This window comes from Asterias amurensis, chromosome 9 (assembly GCF_032118995.1).
Source record: "Asterias amurensis chromosome 9, ASM3211899v1".
NCBI lineage: Eukaryota > Metazoa > Echinodermata > Asteroidea > Forcipulatida > Asteriidae > Asterias > Asterias amurensis.
In genome coordinates, this window is record NC_092656.1 from 2,510,859 (window position 1) to 2,531,403 (window position 20,545).

General features: G+C 37.6%; 3 protein-coding genes and 1 long non-coding RNA gene across 5 annotated transcripts in view; 2 read left to right on the forward strand and 2 right to left on the reverse strand.

The window, feature by feature from the left end:
• Positions 1-20,545, reverse strand: part of LOC139941959 (S-adenosylmethionine-dependent methyltransferase Rv2258c-like) — a 71,317-nt gene that overhangs the window by 17,894 nt on the left and 32,878 nt on the right. The gene's annotated exons all lie outside the window — the stretch shown is intronic.
• On the forward strand, positions 169-7,214 carry LOC139941958 (uncharacterized). The gene is made up of 5 exons (XM_071938606.1): positions 169-456; positions 1,166-2,406; positions 2,795-2,878; positions 3,611-3,691; positions 4,204-7,214. Exons 2-5 carry the CDS (start codon positions 1,260-1,262, stop codon positions 4,278-4,280), a joined length of 1,389 nt encoding a protein of 462 aa, XP_071794707.1. The 5' UTR covers positions 169-456; positions 1,166-1,259; the 3' UTR covers positions 4,281-7,214.
• Positions 12,411-17,075, reverse strand: LOC139941801 (anti-apoptotic protein NR13-like). 2 transcript variants are annotated; one of them, XR_011786624.1, is made up of 3 exons: positions 16,337-17,075; positions 12,670-15,806; positions 12,411-12,615 (listed from the first exon to the last, which is right to left on the reverse strand). XR_011786624.1 is itself a non-coding variant. In XM_071938423.1 (2 exons), exons 1-2 carry the CDS (start codon positions 16,883-16,885, stop codon positions 15,687-15,689), a joined length of 669 nt encoding a protein of 222 aa, XP_071794524.1. In that variant the 5' UTR covers positions 16,886-17,075; the 3' UTR covers positions 12,411-15,686. The 2 variants fall into 2 exon arrangements, 1 of the variants encoding a protein (XP_071794524.1); XM_071938423.1 differs by having other exon boundaries at positions 12,411-15,806.
• On the forward strand, positions 17,540-20,451 carry LOC139941961 (uncharacterized). Its single transcript, XR_011786636.1, has 2 exons — positions 17,540-17,828; positions 18,599-20,451. It is a non-coding gene; the product is annotated as an uncharacterized lncRNA (long non-coding RNA).

Genomic DNA, 20,545 nt, shown 5'->3' on the forward strand with positions numbered 1-20,545 from the left:
GCAAATGCGTTTTTGTTTTAAATAATAATTTTAAAAATATTTTTTGTAATATCTGAACACTTAAGTAATGTCTAATATTGTATTATGCGGTGTTACTTTTTAACATAATTATTGACAAAGGCGATGTAATGAACAGGCGCCATAAATAAATGAAGGAATGAGGACGAAGTGTGTAGAGACGAAAATATCATCACAAACGATTCTAAAAACATGACACTTTGACAGTGCAAGTTCGTCATGGTGAAAAGTTGTTATTTCATTACGTGAAGTAAAACATTGTAGTTACTTATTTGACCTGTTGAAAACAGAGATTTTGATTCACAACGTTTGTGATTTCTGACTTCAAATTCAATCACATCGACATCGTCATAACATGTCTTGCTCTTCAATTGCAATTGCATGTTGTTGTATCTTGTAAGGACACGGAATGTCAAGAGTAACATGGTCAAGACGGAGGTAAGTCTATCAGTTCTCACTTCGGATAATTTTCCGTATGGCGCCACCACTTTTTCACTCATTTTTACAAATAAAAAGGGATATCTCATTGAGGTTAATTAGGTACTACTATCATGACTATATTATTTCATATCGAATGAAAAAGTGGTGGCGCCATACGGAAACTTAATAGTTTCTAGAAGTAGCTGTCACTCATGTCACTCGCTTTACTAATACTATATTCATTTATGTTTTGTTTTGTTGTTTATGTGTGTATGTCAGCTCAGATGCCTCAACAATAAACTTTATTTTTAACTTACTTACAAACCTATTTTTATTTCTGTTAGTGTTAAGCGGAATTGGATTCATGGCTTCAGCATCTGCCACTCTAGCTCACTAGCAGTCTTCAAGAAATCTCTCAAAACCCACTTGTTCAACCATGGAGGAATAAATTATTATTCCTCCATGGTTCAACTAATTTGTTTGCTTATTTTGTTTATTCTATGATTTTTGTTAATTGTGTGTACAGTGCTGTGGTACTTTCCCCTGTTAGTTAGAGCGCTTTATAAATACCTTGTATTTTTTGTATTATTATTATTATTATTATTATCATTGGATATTTTCAGTTTATCAAGCAAAGCAATGCCTATCTAGTAATTAATCATTTAATATTCTACATTTTTTCTATTTTGTTCTTAATATTTTTTTTTCTTTTTTTCTTTTTCAACAGATTTTCTCTGTGATGCTGGCATTTTAGGGAAATATGATTCATCAGCGGAACAAGAGAATTTCAAATGTGGTATTCCTAGTGAAATAAACTCACCATGGAGGCAGCAGACAGAATGAGTTTGGTTGAAATAGAAGGCCCACATTTTGCCGGTATTTCCAGATCTCTGTCTCCAATACAGACCTTGAAAGTTTCAGCCGATCAACTGAATGATTATTGGTCCCATAGTCACAGCAGCGACAGTGGAGTTGGACAAGATTACAGCGGGAGGGCGGCTGTTATGCAACCACCACAGAGGTCCAGCATGGGTTGCAAACTACAAGTGAAACACGTTACCCAATTAGGCACCCAGTGTGGGCTCCTAGTGCCAAAATACCACGTCCATAACCATTCAAAGTGTATCATGTGCAAGGATTGTGGGATCTTCTTTTCCTACGACGCCTTCCTTGGCCACAGCCATGACAAGCATGGGAGAAAACGACACCGTCCTCAGGCTCCAGCATTGGAGCTTGACGAAGAGCATCCAAACACTGAACAGATAGGAATGTGGCAGGAATTTATCTTTAAAATAGGACAAACAGCAGGCTCAAAATCGGTTGTCGATGGTGACAACAGAAAGAGTAGTCATGCAGATTATCATCGCGTGAAAGTAAGGGAAACAAACCCTTCCTCGAACGAAGAAAATATTCACAGTGGAGGGACGTTTTTATCTGATTTTGACAAGAATATTCAAGAGTCTGTCAGCGCTTCGGAACGTCTCCTCAGAGAGACTTCACAGTATCTTCACTCTTCGACGGAGAAGCTCAGACACAGGAGGCAAAAGTCCCTTAGAAATCATCAACTTCTTCCCAAGACTCTCCTGCAGGATGACCCTTTGTCTACCTCAGCCTCTAAACACGTCCAGCCTGTGATCAAAGACTTGCATTCCGGACCCAGTTCCCGACGAGCAAATAGAAAATTTCTGGAAAAATACCTTGAAAAGAGCCGAGATAGTTTTCAACTCCTCACTGACTCAATGACAATGAGTTCAAAAACAGACTCGCTGAGAGTTGGTGAAGACAGTGTACTGCATCCTGAACTAGATCCAATTAGAGACAGTAGCTCAGGAGTGGGCGTGGAGAGAGAGATACATTTGGGAGGAGGGGGCGATGCTGTTCAGAAGGCCACCTCACCGAGGCCGGTCAGTCCTGGCAAAACCCCTCAAGGAAAGAGCAAGATGCTACAGGAGCACTTTAATCGGAATGGTAAACATTTGATGATGGGTCACTTAATACTCACTTTATTCTGAGAAGCAAACTTGTATTGTGCTTTAGTTACTCTTTCGAGTCTGTGAAAATAGGCCATAAATACCAAGAATAATATGTAGTGCAGTGACTGTTGTCTACTGGTGACTAGAATACAAACCTAGGAGCAGGGGGGGAACTCATCAACATTTTCTGCTTTATGGAATGACGCTGTGATGAAATCACAACTAACTTCTGCAATCTTAATTGAATTGATTTGCTGACTAGATGGGTAGACCTTAAATGTGAACATTTTTTTTTTTTTTTTTTTAAGACCATGATACAATAGTTTTACACAATTACACATGATATGAATAGGAAGTAAATCAATGTATTTTGTCCTCCACAGATCCTTTATTTATTGTTCAGACTGCTCAGGAACTACTCAACCTTGCAGCATTGAAGATGCAGGAGAAGGAACAGAACAGCCCAGGTATGTATACATGAAGAGGGAGATGGTAAAGTATGCTGCATGCAGAGGCTTTTAGTGACACCCGTCTACTGTCAACCATGCCTGAAATTTACACCGGAAAGCATGCCCGAGGTCACTGATTTCAGCAGCGGGCCAGTAGTACTCACTACTGGACAAGCCCTGTTTGGGTCTTGTGTGGTAATAGTCCACTCATTGTGCAGTATTGTTGTCAAGAGATGTTGGCTATGAATCTGATAACGATCTTTCAATTCTGTTGAGTGCATTTTATTTTATTTTTCTCATTTCAAATCTGGTCATGTAAACAATATTTTGGTCCATTTAAAGGCAGTGGACACTATTGGTAATTACGCAAAATAATTATTAGCATAAAACCTTACTTGGTGACGAGTAATGGGGAGAGGTTGATGGTATAAAACATTGTGAGAAACGGCTCACTCTGAAGTGCCATAGTTTTCGAGAAAGAAGTAATTTTCTACGAATTTGATTTCGAGACCTCAGATTTAGAACTTGAGGTCTCGAAATCAACCATCTAAACGCACACAACTTTGTGTGACAAGGGTTATTTTTCTTTCACAGTTATCTCGCAACTTTGATGACCGATTGAGCTCAAACTTTCACAGGCTTGTTATTTTATGCGGATGTTGAGATACACCAACTGTGAAGGCAAGTCTTTGACAATTACCAATAGTGTCCACTGCCTTTAACATTATGATCTACATTTTTGTTTTGCAGGGGGCATTGACTGGCAGAAGAAATATGAAGCAGAAAGGGAGTTGAGAAAAGAGCAAGACAAGCGGATCAGAGAACTGGAGGGTGAGTTTATCCTTTTGATATTTATCAATAGATATCTGCCTTTAAGACAGTAAGAGCGGGATTTCCCATAGGAGGACAAAGCAATATACCGATTCGTTAAGCTCTGCCCATTTCGTATTGACCATTCACAACACCAATCACAACCCATTGCGCCACCGAAAGTCTGTCAAAATAAAGTCTGTCATGCGTGTGTGTATGCTTAGCGCGCGTGGCAGAGTTGTGCAGAATGACATTGGAGAGGCTCACGTGTTCTTGCTCACACATGCGCCGTGGGTGGAGCCTAATGGATCGGTCTATTATGGTAAAGTATCCTGCAGTAGCAATATGATATCATGTGGTGAATCCATCTGACACAATACACATTATGATTCAATCCAACCCTAGAACTTTCTGACCGTTCAATATCATCCACTGAAAAACAGATTGTACAGTGTGTCTAAATGATATAGCGCCCTCTAGTGGTATTCAACTCGACAGAAATGAGTTTGTATTGTGATTTACAATGTACACAGGTCTGTACCAAGAAGAGATGAAGAGGAGACAGAATGCTGAGGTGCAGCTGAGAGCCATGCGTCTGCAAAATTTGTAGGGAAGTTTGAGTACTCTTTGTATAAATCCAATTGTGGGGACAATGATTTTTCATTTCCTTGATGTTTGTGATCCCCAACCCATTTCTCCACCCACTCCCAATGTATGTATTACATGAGTGTTGTGGAGGAAGGATGGCCGACCTACAATGCAAGTTGAAGCCTGCCTGCTTGGCACAGGTCCAGACATGCCAATCTAATCAGGGACCGTGTGTTGGACTGAAGGATGTATTTATGGAACCATTCCAAAATGTCTCCGGGGCTGGAGTGCCACTTTATAATGACAATGTCATCGGAAAGCGAAACAAGAATCATGTTAGACTTGGAATTACCACATGGGGGAAAACCAGGGCATTGTTTTCCTGGTCTTGGCTTTCATGCCTATTTAAAAAAAATGTTGATATTCTAATGGTACTCCTTAACACAATAACTTTGAAGTTTATGTTACAAATCCGAGCAAAAAGGTCTTTCTTGAAAAAAAAATGGAAAAAAATCCCCAAATCTAGCTTAATATGCTCAGATATACTCTATACTGTATTATCATTCAGCAAATGCCTGTGACAAAAAAACACACCCACAAGAACTCAATGTTGAAATAAATTGGATAATTAATTTTTGTCAAACAGATGTGACCAGAAACAATACTTTATCCAGGATTAGGTGAAATTGCTCAAAGTTTTAGAAACTAGGTGTCCAAATTGTTCACTTGCACAGATAAAACAGGCTGCAAAATCTAGAACAGGCTGTCCAAAAGAAACCCAGACACCCCTCTGGCTAAAACTGTCCTGATACTGTCTACATTCTACATGTGTTGTGATGCATGCATTGTTTACGTTGGCAGAAACTGACAGCAGTAACTTCAACCTGATATTTCTAACCTTTTAGACTATTATAAGTTTTCCAACTGAAGAATTCTAAAGTATCACAAGAGAACAAAGTCCTTGAATAAATACTAGGTCATGTTGCAATATCCTGATGCAGTTTGTTTACTTTCGGTTTACTTGTAATACATCATGCATGCAAACTTTTCAATAGTTGGTGCTTTTGAAAAGGAGCGAAACCAACTGAAAACAGTTTCGTGTTTAATGTGTTAAGCCATTTTCTTGTGAAATGTCTTGCATGTGTGATATATTAACCAGGGTTTGTTTGGCCATAACTTTTTCACTGACTAGCCAGCAGGAAACCAGTTAGCTTGTCTTTTTCGCAAGTCTGTCGGGTCGGATTTTACAAGAGTCCATCAGGGCTGTATGCTTCGTTTTTGAAAGGGCAAGGGCACCAAGGCATTTTCTCTTTGGCAAAGGGCAACCTATGAGGAAATTGTAAATTTCTACTGGAGCATTTTAAGGGCACCAAGGCAATGACAAGAGGCAACGGAGGCAATCGCCTCCGTTGCCTCCGTGAAGTATCAGGCCTGGTTCATATTTCATATGAAATAGGGATGCTTTTCGACAATGAACTAGCAAGTTGGAGAAAACTTTAACTGGCCTGCACATGTAGCTGTTTTAAGTGTAGCATTTGGCCATTGGACCTAGGGAGAACTTTGCTAATCCTAATCCTGAGACATCTCATAGCTGAGCTGCCAACTATCCCCAATTTTTGCAGAAACTTCACTGAAAACCTACACGTATCATTCCATGTCCTAATGAACAAACTTGGAAAACTCCTAGTTTGAGAAAACTTTTTTCCTTTTTTTGTTGAATGTTAAAGTATCACCCTGATTGTCACACAAAATCCCCATGCTTGCAAGATTAGATGCAAATGATGGCAGCTCTGCAATAGATGAATACACTCTCACCGAAAACCCTTACTCTTGCGCAACATGATTCGTCATAACTACTGCCTGGTACTACTCTGTCTGATGAAAAACCAAACAGAGTAAAACCGGTTCTCAGCCAGTATGCTCATCTTTTGTATAGAACTAGGGCATTCCTATAGTGTGAAATACGTTGGTATTAAATTCCCATCGGTATTTCTGTTGACAACAACCGCAGAATGCTCAGAATAACCCAAGGTTGACCACGTACATATTTTACTCATTTTCCGTTCGCATGAATAAACAGGGTAAAGGGTCATGCACGTTGAACATCTGTACCAGGAAAAAATGCAACAACAATATTTTTAGCCTTGGCTGGGTTGATTTTGATGAACTTGTTTTTGTTGATCTATTTTTTCTTTTATCAATTATGATAAACATTTGAAACCAAATGAATACCTTTTTAGTTGAATGGAGACTTTCACTGTTACCACCACTAATGTAGTTTTAATGATGTATTTTATTAAGTGTGCTACAAACGGAGGTTTATCTATTTTTGTATTTGTTTTTTTTAGTGAAAATGGACACTAATGCAATATTGTTGCATTTCTAACGTTAGTGGTTTGTCAATCTTGCATTCCTGTCTGTCACTCGAATGAATCAGGCCTGATACTCTACATATGATTCAGAGGTAATTGCCACCATGCCCCTGGTCATTTTATTTCACTTCATTTATTCTGGTTGTGAAGCCAAGGACTCTCGGTAAAGCAAACTCAATCACTGTAGTACTAGCCGATAACCTAATGGAGAGAAGACGAGGAAAAAGTGTCAGTTTTAGATGTGGGAGGAAAAAAAAACAGAATTATTTGAGGGGAAACCTACGCACAATCGGGTAGGGACTGAATACCTAGCCCTCGGCGGGATTCGAACTGCGGTCCTAGAGGTGGAGGGCAAGGTAAAGATACCACTACGCCAACCCGACCACCCACTCGGTGCCTTTGTGCCCCTTGAAATGTTCCAGTAGAAATGTACTTCCCTCGTAGAGGTGCCCTTATGGAAAAAGAACAAGCTACCAGGCTTGATTGGCTCTTGTGAGACAAAATCACTAAAAAATTTAAGAAACAGAGAGGAAGTCAGACTCCAATATATTTGTTCTCGTGATAATAAAGTTTGATGTAGTTAACCCATGGATGCCAGCATCTAAATGTTAATTTTGTATTGTATATTTACATTTTTATAGGATTAAAACAATCAAAAGATTTCCACCAACCAAAGGTATACTTTGCATTTAAATGTCATTATATACAGTTAGATAGATAATTAACAGAGATGTACTTATAAAAGGAGAAATGTTTAGCCGATTTATATTTCAATTTCATTGTATACAGTGTACAAGTAATGAGGTACACACAATGCTATATGGAACTCATCACCAAACAGGATATTTCTCATACTTCATACACACAAAGCTAGAAGTAAGATCAGTGTTTTGTATTCTCCAATCCATCCTTAAATGCAAGTGTTTGTATATATGACATCACAAGCCCAAAACAGTTCTCTCACTAAGGTCAATGAAGAGCTATCATTGGCTGAGAGTCGTGCATGTTTCCATTGTTTGACAATATCAAACATGGCTGCCAAAGGAATGGGTGTATTTGGTTTCTTTGTAGCAATTATTTAAGAAAGCCTTTCTGTTTGCAATGATTATTATAAAGACCAAGTGGCTTTATGCCATCATCAACAGTTTAAAATGTGTTTTCTTCAAAATGTTTTCTCAAATTTGGGGACGTGCAAAGTTACTGTCTAGGTTAAACTCACTGAGAAGAGCTGGTGTTTTTCCCTTGAGAACTTATTAGACTTTTTTTGCGGGTTGTTCTATATTTCAACTTCTTCATGTTCAGGCAGAAAGTAATACTTTGTGTGTTTTGTTTTATAATTTAAGATGGTCTGTATGATTTGTTTTTCCATTCTGTACATTGTACAAGAGTTGGGGAGTATTTTCTTTACTTGTTCGAAAATGCTGACAATATTTTACATTGTAACCCTTTTTAACTGTAACTGTAATGAATGATGTCTCTCTCTAGACAGATATTAAACAGTGATTATCTTGTTGAATATGAATTTGACATTTATAAATCAAGGAATAACTTCAATGTCTACCAATATTTGTCTTTTGTTTTAATCTTTAATCTTTGGTGGATTTATTTGCTTAGAAGTGAATCATCACTGACAAGACTGAGTAAAGTACAAAGTGCTACAAAATCATAAACCAACAATTACCCATCTGGATGGAGATAATAATGTCTTTGTCATTTCTGAGAATTAAAAATTGAAACCCCCAAAAGTTCTGATTTAGTTTGCTCAGCATTCTTGTTATTCCGAGGGGAACATGTGGATGCTTGAAGCTATTTGTAAGCAGTTTCTGACACATTATGCAATAAACTTTGCCGCAGTACATATATTATTCACTTCTAGAGGTACGATTTGACTTTCATTCGTAGAAATCAAGTGATGCTTCTCTCCACGTTTCATTTCTATTTATAGTCATCTCACAGTTTCCAAGGTTACTGTGTGTTCTTGGCAACATCACCAACTGTTCAGACCTGGCCAAATACTCAGTGTCTCTCAGAAAGGTAGTGTTTGGTTGTTATACCAACTTTAAGTTTAGATCTCCACGGCCATATCCAACCACAACAGGAATGTTGTACTTTTGTTGCCCTATTGATCCGGGCTTTGTACATTTGTTTGTGTTTTCCCACGGTGAGGCCAACGCAGTGCCATTGTTTCACAACACCCAACAATAGTTTAGCCACCAGAGGGCGCCAATTAGAATCTGAGTCACACATGACGTTTGCAGTTGTGTTTGTGCAATCGATTATGACCATCCCCCACACACTGTGCAAAGTCAGCAGGTTGTAACACCCCTCTGGTGAAGAATGGAATGTTCCAAATTATGTTCATGGTGTATGTGGTTAGTTGATGAAAGGTCATGTCTAATTTTCACAGGGCAAAATGGAGTCATCTTTACATATTTGAAGGGGTGAAAATTTAATTAAAATATGCAAGTAGTAGTTGCTATGTATGAAATTAATTTTAGAGACATGGATGGTCTCGATATAGAATGCTTGGCTTCAATTCAACATTCCTTGTCTGGGGACCCAGTTATCTTTTTCTTTTTGGTATGTGAATAATTTACAATGTTGGTTTATGTGTTCGCTGACCATGACAGGAATGGGCTGGCATCTTTTCAAGAATTCAATATTAAGGTCAAGTGTCCACTGTTCGGACTTGTAGATTTATTTTCTGCCTAAATATGGCATTGTGTGAAGGTCCTCAATTAAAACACACAGACTAATAAATGAATATATTAATTAAAATGAATATATGGAATTTCATCAGAATACAATTAGAGTGAGTTATCCAGATTTGCCTACAATTGCTGACCCCCCTTTTTTCTTTAAATGTAGGCCTCACAGTTGCCTGAGCACTTGAATTTAGCATAATTACACTAGGCTAAATTTAAAGACCAGATTTTGAAGACAAATTAGGTCAGCATTATTCAGTGCTATTAGAGCTTCCCATTGTGTCTAATTCTTCCATGCCTTTGTGACCCTGATGGCTAGTTTCTCTGCATCTTTTTTCCAATGCTGTTTGTGATAATGAATTAAAACCAAGGAATCCCTGACCAATTTTTAGTACAACCATTTGCTCTTGTTTTTCTTGGCAGTCACTGGCACACATATCTAAACAGATTGTTGGAACAAAATTGTCTAAATCCTAACCCACAAACCCACAATATTTCTCTCCATTGGGTTCTTGGCTGCTAATACAGTGATTAAGTTTTCTTTTCTGAGAGTTTTTGGCTTCATAACCAGAATTAATGAAATGAGAGGATGTAATTTCCCTTTAACCTTCACAAAATGTGTACATCATTGAGCAAGTCATTTGACATCCGTGTAAGATATTTTTGTTCCTAAAAAAGAAGCATGCGTGTTTACTTTTCAACCCCTCCACAAATATAAAATGAAATTTTCAGACAAAACCACTGGAATGTTTTGACATTTCAAAATACCAAGCTCTCCATCCACTAAAATACAGTACTTCCTGAAACATGCATAATGTTGGTGTGTATTCAGGGAGTACATTTACAAACAATACAACTTGATATGTGTTACATTCAAACCCAGCATGTAAAAAGCAGGAACCAGGAAATGGCACTGGGGCATGCTGTGTTTTGCAATACTGGAATTGAAAACAATAACAACTATTGTTAGGTTTCCTCTATTCAAAACAAGTGTATTACATTGTGTATTATGGTAAAGTGAAAGCACAGTTCCCTGTTTTTCACTTCTTGCATTAGCATTGCACAAGACTTGGCATAGTGGAGACTTGTTTTCACCAGCCTTGCATCAGCCCATAGAACCTGAGGAATAGAGTTCTAGGAAAACTGAAAGGGTTGTTATTCAGTGTCACAAAATCTATGACAAAAGAGGAATCTGATCAAGCTGAACAAAATTACAGGTTTAGGCATAGAGTAAGATGCTGAATGGTTTAGGCATGGAGGAATGGTTCAGGTACATGTAATAACTAATTTATGTCAACACTGTTACTAGCCCTATATACAAGCTTCGCAAATTAGGTTGTTACTGGTGAAATAAGTGGAAAAATGCCTGGTTGTGTGTCCACTAACAATTTTGATATTCTGACCCTCGTCTACAGAAAGCAAGCTTGGTGGAAATTACCAATTGCAATGTAGTAAACTTGCCAATCAAACCACCCCAACTAAGATATTGTGCATTGTAAACTACCCAAGTTGGAATCCTTGATCTCCAAAAAGAGGGGCTTAAATGTTGTTTTCTTAGCAAGGGTGTATGTTACATGGCTAGGTTTTCTCCACAAAAAAACCCTGTCGTGTTCATTTTAGTCATTGTGTATATTATTTAAGTGAAAACACACTTCCCTGATTTACACTTCATTTGATTGCACAAGACTTGGCACAAGATATGACGAGAGGTTCACAACAAGCTGAAATCATGACGGGGACAATTTCAATATTAACCACTAAATTATTTTAACATGGCTTCAAAGCTAGCTAGGTGGAAATGACCTATTTAATACTAGTGACCTTGCCAATAAACCTACCCCAACTGAGATATTGTGAATTGTAAACTACAGTTGTACCCAGATTGGAGTATTTGATCTCCAAAAGAGGGTATAACTAATGCTTTGCCAGGAAGGGTGTATGTTAATGACACAACTCTAAGTACATTTTGGTTAGAGCTTAAACAAACAGGATAGGGTGTACATGTTTAGTTTTATTATGACTGTTTTCCACATAAAGCAAACTTGGTAGATTTCATTGCAAAGATGAGTTATTATGGGATGTTTTTCTAAGTTGTACCTAATTTTCTTTTAGAGAATGATGTCCCAGTCCAAAACTAAATTAAAATTTGAGCAGGTTATTCTTCCTCCATGTTCATTTAACAAAATTGTTTCAGGGCGCACTGTAGTATCAAAGGTTGGTGATAATGATTTTCAAATTTTTTTTGTCCGTCCTCCTTTATAGGGTGCATGAATGTTTACGCACACACACAAAGCTGTTGCTAAGGTTCTTTACCAATATAGGGCGATCCATAGTTCTATTTGTACTACTTGCATCAGCGCAGACAGAAATTTCATGTATTTGCATGCCCAGAATACAAAGACAATCCCCAGCCTCTGTTTACACTTGACTTTTATAGGTACCTCAAGTTTATTGATTTGTAAATATTAATGAAGCATTAGAATATAATCATCTTGATCTGATTAGACCTTTGCACTACAGATAATCTGACTCATAGCAATATGGTCCGATAGAGCGACGCGATGATCACAATCAACAATTACTCTACGGCCACCGCAACAACAAAATCCTTTTTACTGAGAATTTGCCCAACACCCCGTTATTGTGTGTATTACACTGCATTACAAATAATGAGTAGTTTTGTGGCAATAGTAATATCCAGTGACGGACTTGACCTTTTAACTACAATTGGGTTTTGGGAATAATGGCAAACTTCTTCCTGGTGGTGGAACTGTGTACATGACTCTGTGATGGTATCAATCATTCTGGATATTTCTAGTATGTTATGGTTGTTGTTTTTGCTTGGTCAAGTTATACTCGCTTTGACATAAGTTGTTACTGGTGAAATTAGTGGAAAAACAGTCAAAAATATTTGCACATTGTGGGATTTGAGCTGTTTCAACTTGATTGTCCACTAAAATATTGATATTCTGAGCTACTAGGCACATCATTCTCAAAAAATTGACTGGCTTTAGAGGAACATGCGATCTTTACAAATACACTGTAAACTAAACAAAAATACTACAGTTGACATACTTTAGCTTGAAACAGTTAAGTTTATTACTTTGTATATACTGTTTACATGTACATTATATATAATAGTGCTCGTGTAGGGTTAAGAATCATAAACAAAAAGAAACTTCTCTTGGTAGTGAAGCTAAATACATGTGCTAGTCAATATACGAGCCCCCCCCCCCCCCTCCCTCCCAAGATAGGCTATCATGTTTATGACACTCACGACCTCCCCAGTGTAAGGCCATAGATTTCTATTAGATAGGTTGTTGACACTCACGACCTCCCCAGTGTAAGGCCATAGATTTCTATTAGATAGGTTGTTGACAAAAGTTCCAGCCTTCCAACATCCAGTCCTGGATTTCCCCAAGAGGTCACTTAAGGCCATGGCCTTTGTTGTTATGGTCTTGGCCTTGGTGCCCGTCCAAAAGTTTTCCACAAACTTTAAGATTTTCTCTTTAAGATGTACTCTGCAAAATGAAAATGGCATTGCCCTTTCAGAATTGAATTCCAGTCCTGAATATTACCAAAACTAAACAATGTAAATTGTTTATATATTATAACTCTATTTTGTTTGAATTGCATGTTGATTTTTTTAGAGATTCAACTTTACATTTTCAACCCCATAAGACTGCCGAAGGCCATTTTTTTAAAGTAAAAAAACCACGAGCCTTCTCATCCAACATGGAATAACTTGTGTATACAATTTAACATGTAGCATGAATGAAGGAAATTGAACAGCAGTGGGCAGTTTTGTTCTTGGCAATAACTTTACACATTCAAGCATAGCCACAAAAGTGATTTGTGCAAAAGACCAGAAAGTGAATTTAAAAAAACAAAAACACAAAGCAAGAAAAAAGGAGAATTGATGTAATTAAACTAAAAACAATCATTCAGTTATTCTTCTCGAAATTCAGGACTGTTTTTGTCCAGAGATCAGTAGAAGATACCGTTTTGTATCACTTGCTGTCCATACCCGTACATCATAGATAAAGTAACTACAAATATCTGGGTCCAGTCCATACTGTATGTGTACAGGGTAAGTTAAGTCTTTCCCGAGCCAATATGGCTAATCTGGCCAGTCTTTATATCCCCAAGCATTAAATGACTGAGAATATTTATATTCCCCTGGACAGGATACCAGTCTGACATAGGTTACTTCCCAGCTCTCACCGGTACCCATTTGTGCTCCTTGGTGGAGAGAAGCAATTATGATTAAGTGCCTTGCTCATGGACACAAGTGTTCAGGCCAGGATTTGAACCCAATTTCTGTAAATTACAAAACTCGAGTTCCTGCCCTAGTCCGCTTGCCTGCAACACACCACCTACATTACAGAGTACAATGTTTCCCAAATCATTTCAAATGTGATTTTAACTTGGTATATTTGTGAGTGACCTTACTAGCAACTTTAATATAACTCTGCATGTTACAAGCGCATTTGACATCGCTTAGATAAAAGAACATACTTCAGTGTGGTGCTACCACCTTATCTTCACAAATGTTTCAAACTCAAATTCTTTGGAGGTTTACAGATCTATGCAAATACTGTGTACCATGCCAATAATTCTAGTAGAATGTTATATAATGTGGACCAACCAACTCCTCCCAAGCCCAACCCAAACTCAATTGGAAAATCAAAATCCCAAAAAATGTTTAGGCCTTAAAATGCAATGTCAACAATGTCAAATCAATTTTAAAACCAACATTCTTGTGTAGAATTAGATAAATCCTTATGCGACAATTACAACATGTATGGTATTATGTACACTTTACACTTATCACATCACCACAAGAAAACATACAATATATTTATACACTGTACAAAAATGTATGTTATGCTTGTTATGAATACAATATTGCACTTTGTTAACTTCATTAGTGCATTTCCACTGGCATTGTCACTAAAATAATAACAACAGGCCATTCAAACACTTTCATGATTTTTTTTCAAAAATATACAAAGATCCCTTTCTGGACCTGTCCAAGTACCTCTGACTTTTTGTAGCGATAACCGTCTCAGATATGTAAAAGATTACTTGACCTTTTCATTCACGCTGAGATCACCAGCTTACCATTTAAAAGCTTGGTCAGTTGCCAATCGGGACCTTTGCACAATGATGAAAGTTAATTGGTTGATTCCCCTAATATTTTGCATCATTAAAAACAAAAAATGATAGAAAAAGTAGGACAGCACACACAGATTCAGTCAAACTGTTTACCCTTGAAGTCTCGGACTATCAAGGGTAGGCAACAACACACAAAACTATTTTTAATTGCCCGAGTTTTTTTCAGGCAATCTCTTATAACTGCCAGCTTGTCATAGGCACTATCCTGACCCACAGATTAACAATGTAGCCTTAAATATCAAAGCTAAATACTTGTAAAGCCAACTCCAAACTCAGGAAGGAATGTTCTTGTAAAATGACACAGCAAATGAGAACTTAAAAACAAGTAAGTAATGTTGCTCGTTTCATTCTAGTGAATGTAATTTTCAAATAAGTAAATACTTAGTGTTTTGTAACTTTCACCACACTGTCCCAGGCCTAGAATTTCACAGAGCCCATAAGCCTCTTGCCTTTGCCTTGGTGCACCTTGAAACGTTTAAAAAACTTTCTTGAAGAAGTGCCTTTTGCAAAATGAAAATAGCCTTGCCCTCTAAAATGAAATTCCAGGCCTGCTGTCCACGCTGGATGGTGGTCCAGGACCAATATCATAACTAAATAAATTTACTGATTTAAAAAGTTACATTGGAATTTATTAACAACCTCAAAAACCATGATAGTTGGCAAGCATCTGTCACAAGTTTGGTTCAATCAAAATCAGACAGTGACAGTACAGATAAACTAAAAAGTAAGTCTATTGTAATGTCAAAATTATTTATACATAGACAATCAGCTGCAATGTGACGAGCCTATTTATGCACTGCTTAAAATGCACATAAACCTAATGTCAAATCCAATGTCTCAGATCAAAACTGAAAAGAAAATCTTGAAAAAAAACCAACCCACTTTGACAGGAAATGAGTTTAGTTTAAGGGTTCAAGAGTAAAGCTTGACTTGACAATTTTAAAACGCCTTTAGATGTGTATTGCCTTCCAGAAGAGGGCATTCAATGTTCACGTCTTCAAAGAAATTGAAAAGCAATTGGTTACATTTTAAAAAAAGTAAATTTTCAAAAGTTTCAGGGCATATTCAAAGCAAATGTCATCATATAGAGTTGGATTTTTTAAAGTTTTTGATTCAAGTTTTATCTTTATTTATTTTGTTAATTTTTGTCAGTTCTTCAGTGTTTCCCTTCAATCACTTTGTGAGGAACCTCAGCGCTGCCAATCCACCAAGAACTGCTCCAGTAAAAAGTAGCGAGTTAAAAGTAGCCGTCTCCTTCCAATCTTTTGCCTTGAAACTCTCATTGAAGTTGTCCTGAAACAAAACAAAAACAAAAACAAAAAAATGAAGCCAACTTTTTTTACACTGTTTATTATACTTAGGTTTTTGGTACATTTACTCAGAATGGGTAGACTTACATTTTACTCACTCCTGCACAGCTTGTTTTTTTTTCTCATAATGTTGACGCTTTGTTTGGTAAGGGTTTTGTTTTTTGGGGGGAGGTGATGTGGAAAACATTTCAGTTCAAATGTATCTAAATCCTGCCATTACTTTTCCACTCATTCTATTTCTACCTCCATGTTTTTACCAAAAGGAATATCTCAATTGAATATATCAAATATACTATCGATAAAAAAGTGGTGGCAGGATACAAAAGAAACTCTGAAGTTCTTGATGTTTTAACAATTTAATTTCCACACAGACACAGAAAGATGTGGTCAAGGTGGTGGAACTGAATCATATTGAAGAACACGTTTTGTTTTTTACATTAATAAAAATACAAAACAAAGTTGGTAAACTAATTATAATATTAAGTGGTGCTTCAATAAATGTTGATGACTTACCCATCCACCCTGTTTAACAATCCACGGTGTTAATTTGTCAGCAACATATTCTCCACAAACTTCAATAATTTCATCTACATACTCCGAGTTTCCATTCTCAACGCAGTATTTGGCTAATCTGGCTGCAAATACATACACCATTACAACACGACCCCAATTGGCAGATCCTTCCTCGAACATGGCGTTCAAGCTGACATTGAACAGTTCCTGCCCAGCGCCATGTTTCTTTGGATCATACTGCAGATTGTTCACAAGTCCGTTCAAAGTGATGGCATATCTCTCTTCCACTTCGCTTCCTACTCTCCGCAATGTATCGCCGAAATGACAGCATGGCCTTCCAACGTTGGAATTCAATTTATAGTGTATAAAGTCTTCACTTAGTCGTTTGCAAATTCTTCTGCAGTCGGACTCCTGGCTGGGTGACGGTGCATTTCCATTCAATTCTGTTGGGCTTGGTGGTGCATTCTTCGAACCGTTCCCTGTATAAAACAGCTTAGAAATGCTGTTTTTCTGCGGAGAAACACTATTCAAAATAGTTTCCGACATCATGAAGGATGTCCCGAACCGTTTACGGATGAAGAAAACTTGCTGCAGCGAATATTTTCTACAAAATCTTCAATTTACTTGATCTTTGCTTCCCCGTTGAGTGGCTGGCCGTCCTGATGCAACCTCCGCAGTCGTCGACAACCGAGCTCGAGAGAGAAGCCCCACAAACGAAATCAACGTCCTCTAAAAAAATGCATCGCAACAACGCGTCTGTTTTGTTCGTACGAAGGCCCGAAAAGTCCCGATTCACAGCCGAAATAGACCGAATGGTTATGCCGAACTTTTGCGACGGGCTATTTTTAGAATGACGTCCAGACACATGCTTAGACGTCACGGCTTCCAAGAAGGAAGAGGAATGTTTCAATCATTTAGGTTATTCCATTTTAAAGGCAGGGAGATTAAATTTCAGAAACTTATCTAAACTTTTAATTTTATTAAACTTATCATCTTAGAAGAGATCAGTATAAACAGATAAGAATTAATAATAAGCATTTATTTTAACAATGACATTTTTTGAAAATTTACTGCTCAGTTGTCTACTTGATGAAACTATAATTTTACCGGTACATCATAATAATTACAAGTTTCCCCTCACACTGAATCGAAGGATCTTTTAGTGTGATGCAAGCGGGGAGCAAAAGGTGTTGTGTGATCGAATCGCTGATGCAAGTGCACGTACGTACATACGCAGATTGTATGATGTTTTGACATGAGAAAAAAACATGGCTGCGGCGAAAGCAAGCGATCGACATCAACGACAGGCAGTGCTAGATAGGAAATATAATAGAATTACAAAACCAGGATATCCTGGTCTAACAAAAATGTTTTTATAGATTGGATGTAGTGTTGCAACTTGGAAACCGACGCTGGTTATTTTGTACCCGACTTCGTAATCGTCCTCGAGCTCGGCCCAGGCCGTAAATCTTCCACCAAAAGAGAGGAAAAGGTTGGTCTCATTTTTTATTTTTTATTTGGCTCGACTTTTAACTTTGTTGCTGTGCTTCACTAGTTTTGTTGTTGTTATGGATAAGTTTCCGTATGGCGCCACTACTTTTTCACTCATTTTTACAAAAAGGGATATATCAATCAGGTAAATTAGATACTATATTATTTTATTTCGAATGAAAAAGTGGTGGCGTCATACGGAAACTTTTCCATAATATTTCTTGTTTGGAATCATGAGGGATAACTTTCCGTATGGCGCCACCACTTTTTCACTCATTTTTACAAAAAGGGATATATCAATCAGGTAAATTAGATACTATATTATTTTATTTCGAATGAAAAAGTGGTGGCGTCATACGGAAACTTTTCCGCGCAGGCAAATAAACTAGGTGTGCATCTTCATATTTCCTATACAAATCCAAGGCATCAGCAACTTTAAAGAGTAAAATTATGCAGGCAAAACATAAACTGGTTGCGATACTTAACCCTCCTCCCGACGGTGAAGTCGTAGGCCTCCCTGACTTGGTCATCGCAAGGGAGGGTTACGTTATCGCAATCTAACATAAACCACTGGAAAAAATGTGCATCTATCTAGATTTAATGTTCAAAATATATTTAAACAAAAATTGCATAGGAAGTTAACACCAACATGGGGCTCTTGTTGGGTTGCACTGGCCATGATGATGTTGATGATGATGATGGTTAATAAAGATAGTGGTAAATAATTTTCAGATCATTAATTTAATACATCCTTTTCTTTTGATATTCCAGGAAGAGTAAAGAAAATGGTGCACAGTGTCAGCGACTCTCAGAGGTGGCCGACTTCGCATCGGCAAGGCATCCATAACATAAGACATCAACTAGCCAACCACCTGCTCTTGGATCAAGAGTCCCTCTATAATGCATCAAGAGGAGCACAGTGTCAACCGTTTGACAACATCCCAGCTCGGGATGTTGGCGTCGCCTTGCGTCATCTTGCAGACCAGTGGCTGTACGAGCGACAAGTTGGAATGAAGATGAGAACAATTGCTGATGAGGTCAATGCAAGGCATCAAAACAGAAGGAGATACCCTGATCCTTCCTAGTGTCTCAGACACTGCCAGATGGTTGGCAGAAGAAACTTATTTAAACAATATCTTCAAGATTCTCTGGAGAAGCAACTCTTTGTCCCAATTCGTTATATTTTATGCACTGCTGTGTAGCAGAAGAAACTACGTGAACAATTGACCCCCTTCTATAGACTGCATGCAGTCACTGAGGTCAAACAATGGACATGCATGTACCAGCCATGCCAGCTCTCAGCCAATGAGTGGTCTTTCTTTGATCTTAGGGAAGGGGCTGTTGGAGCTTGCAAATCAATATGCAAGGACTCTTGTCTTCAGAGGCCAATTTCATAGCGCTGCATAACTGTAAGCAGATTTTTCTGCTATAGTTGGCACAAAACTAGGCAACCAGCTTGCGCGTTAACAATGGATTTCCATTGTGACTTTTTCATACAGTAATCACCGGAAGGTAAGCATGCCTTTTTGTGTGCTTACAGTTAGCAGAACTATGAAATGGAAACTCGCGCAGTAAGCATAAAAACGCCCGTTAAGCAACTCTATGAAATTGTGCCCAGGGCTCAACAAGTTTGATACCTCACATCAAAACTGAAGGAGAAGCTGTGGTCACACAAACACCGATGTATGGTAGAAGAATGTACATAGCACAAGAACACCCTCAGGGTTCCTAATAAGGAAAATACCTCAACATTGTGACCTGGTCACTAAGTTTTGAACGATGCTCATGCGTCGGTTACTATGTAGCTTAATGTTAATAATACCTTAAAGTATTTGGGTATTTTTTGTAACACAAAACACAATGTCCACAGAATGACAGATTTACATTAAACTTACACCGTTTGAAGAATGATAATAGAAAGCGTACCTTAAAATATTACTTACTGAGGTGCTGTAGTTTTTGAGAAATTAGTAAAAATGTCATGAAAATACATTTTTACATGCTAAAATAATTTTCGTCTCATGATCACCGAGACGAAAATTATTTTCATGACATTGTCTTACTCATTTCTCAAAAACTGCAGCACCTCAGCAGGTAATATTTTCAGGGAAGCTTTTTACTATTGTTATCTTCAAACTATGTAAGTTTAATGTAAATCTGTGGACATAAAGTTGGTTTTGTTTGGGTCAGAATCACAGATTAGTAATTATTGGTCACAAAGGAATCTGCTAATCTGAAGTTTAACAAAAACCCATCATATACAATTTAAAAAGTAAAGTGAACTTAAAGAAATTTCTCTTGAAGACAATCGGAGCATACTGATCGAAACGTCAAGTTGTCAAACCACCGGTTCTTTTCAGAACCACTACTACGCACAAAAGAGATTTATGCTCGTGGTGTCACCTCAAACCTCACTTGATTGTACTCCTACCATGCAAAGTTTTAAATCCACCTTAAATGGAAGAAGTATTGCAAGGTGACAGTGATAAAGATAGGCTAGGAATGTCTTATATTAACCCTTGCTAACTGGTTAAGCTAGAATTCTTCCTGTTTTGTTTTTATTCTTGATCACAAATATAAAGTGCCTACAACAAGAGACCTGTGTATGTAAAATGTTTTTTTTTTTTAAACAATATTAATGGTTTATTTATGTATTCACTTTAAAGGGAAGGTACACGTTTGGTAATACATGTACTCAAAACAAATATAAATTGACTT

Coding starts and splice junctions, on each gene's coding strand:
- LOC139941801 (XM_071938423.1), bottom strand. CDS start 16,885: ATGATGTCGGAAACTATTTTGAATAGTGTTTCTCCGCAGAAAAACAGC. Junction 15,807..16,336: donor TTGTTAAACAGGGTGGATGG/GTAAGTCATCAA, acceptor GTTTTGTTTCAG/GACAACTTCAATGAGAGTTT.
- LOC139941958 (XM_071938606.1), top strand. CDS start 1,260: ATGGAGGCAGCAGACAGAATGAGTTTGGTTGAAATAGAAGGCCCACAT. Junction 2,407..2,794: donor GGAGCACTTTAATCGGAATG/GTAAACATTTGA, acceptor TGTCCTCCACAG/ATCCTTTATTTATTGTTCAG. Junction 3,692..4,203: donor GCGGATCAGAGAACTGGAGG/GTGAGTTTATCC, acceptor CAATGTACACAG/GTCTGTACCAAGAAGAGATG.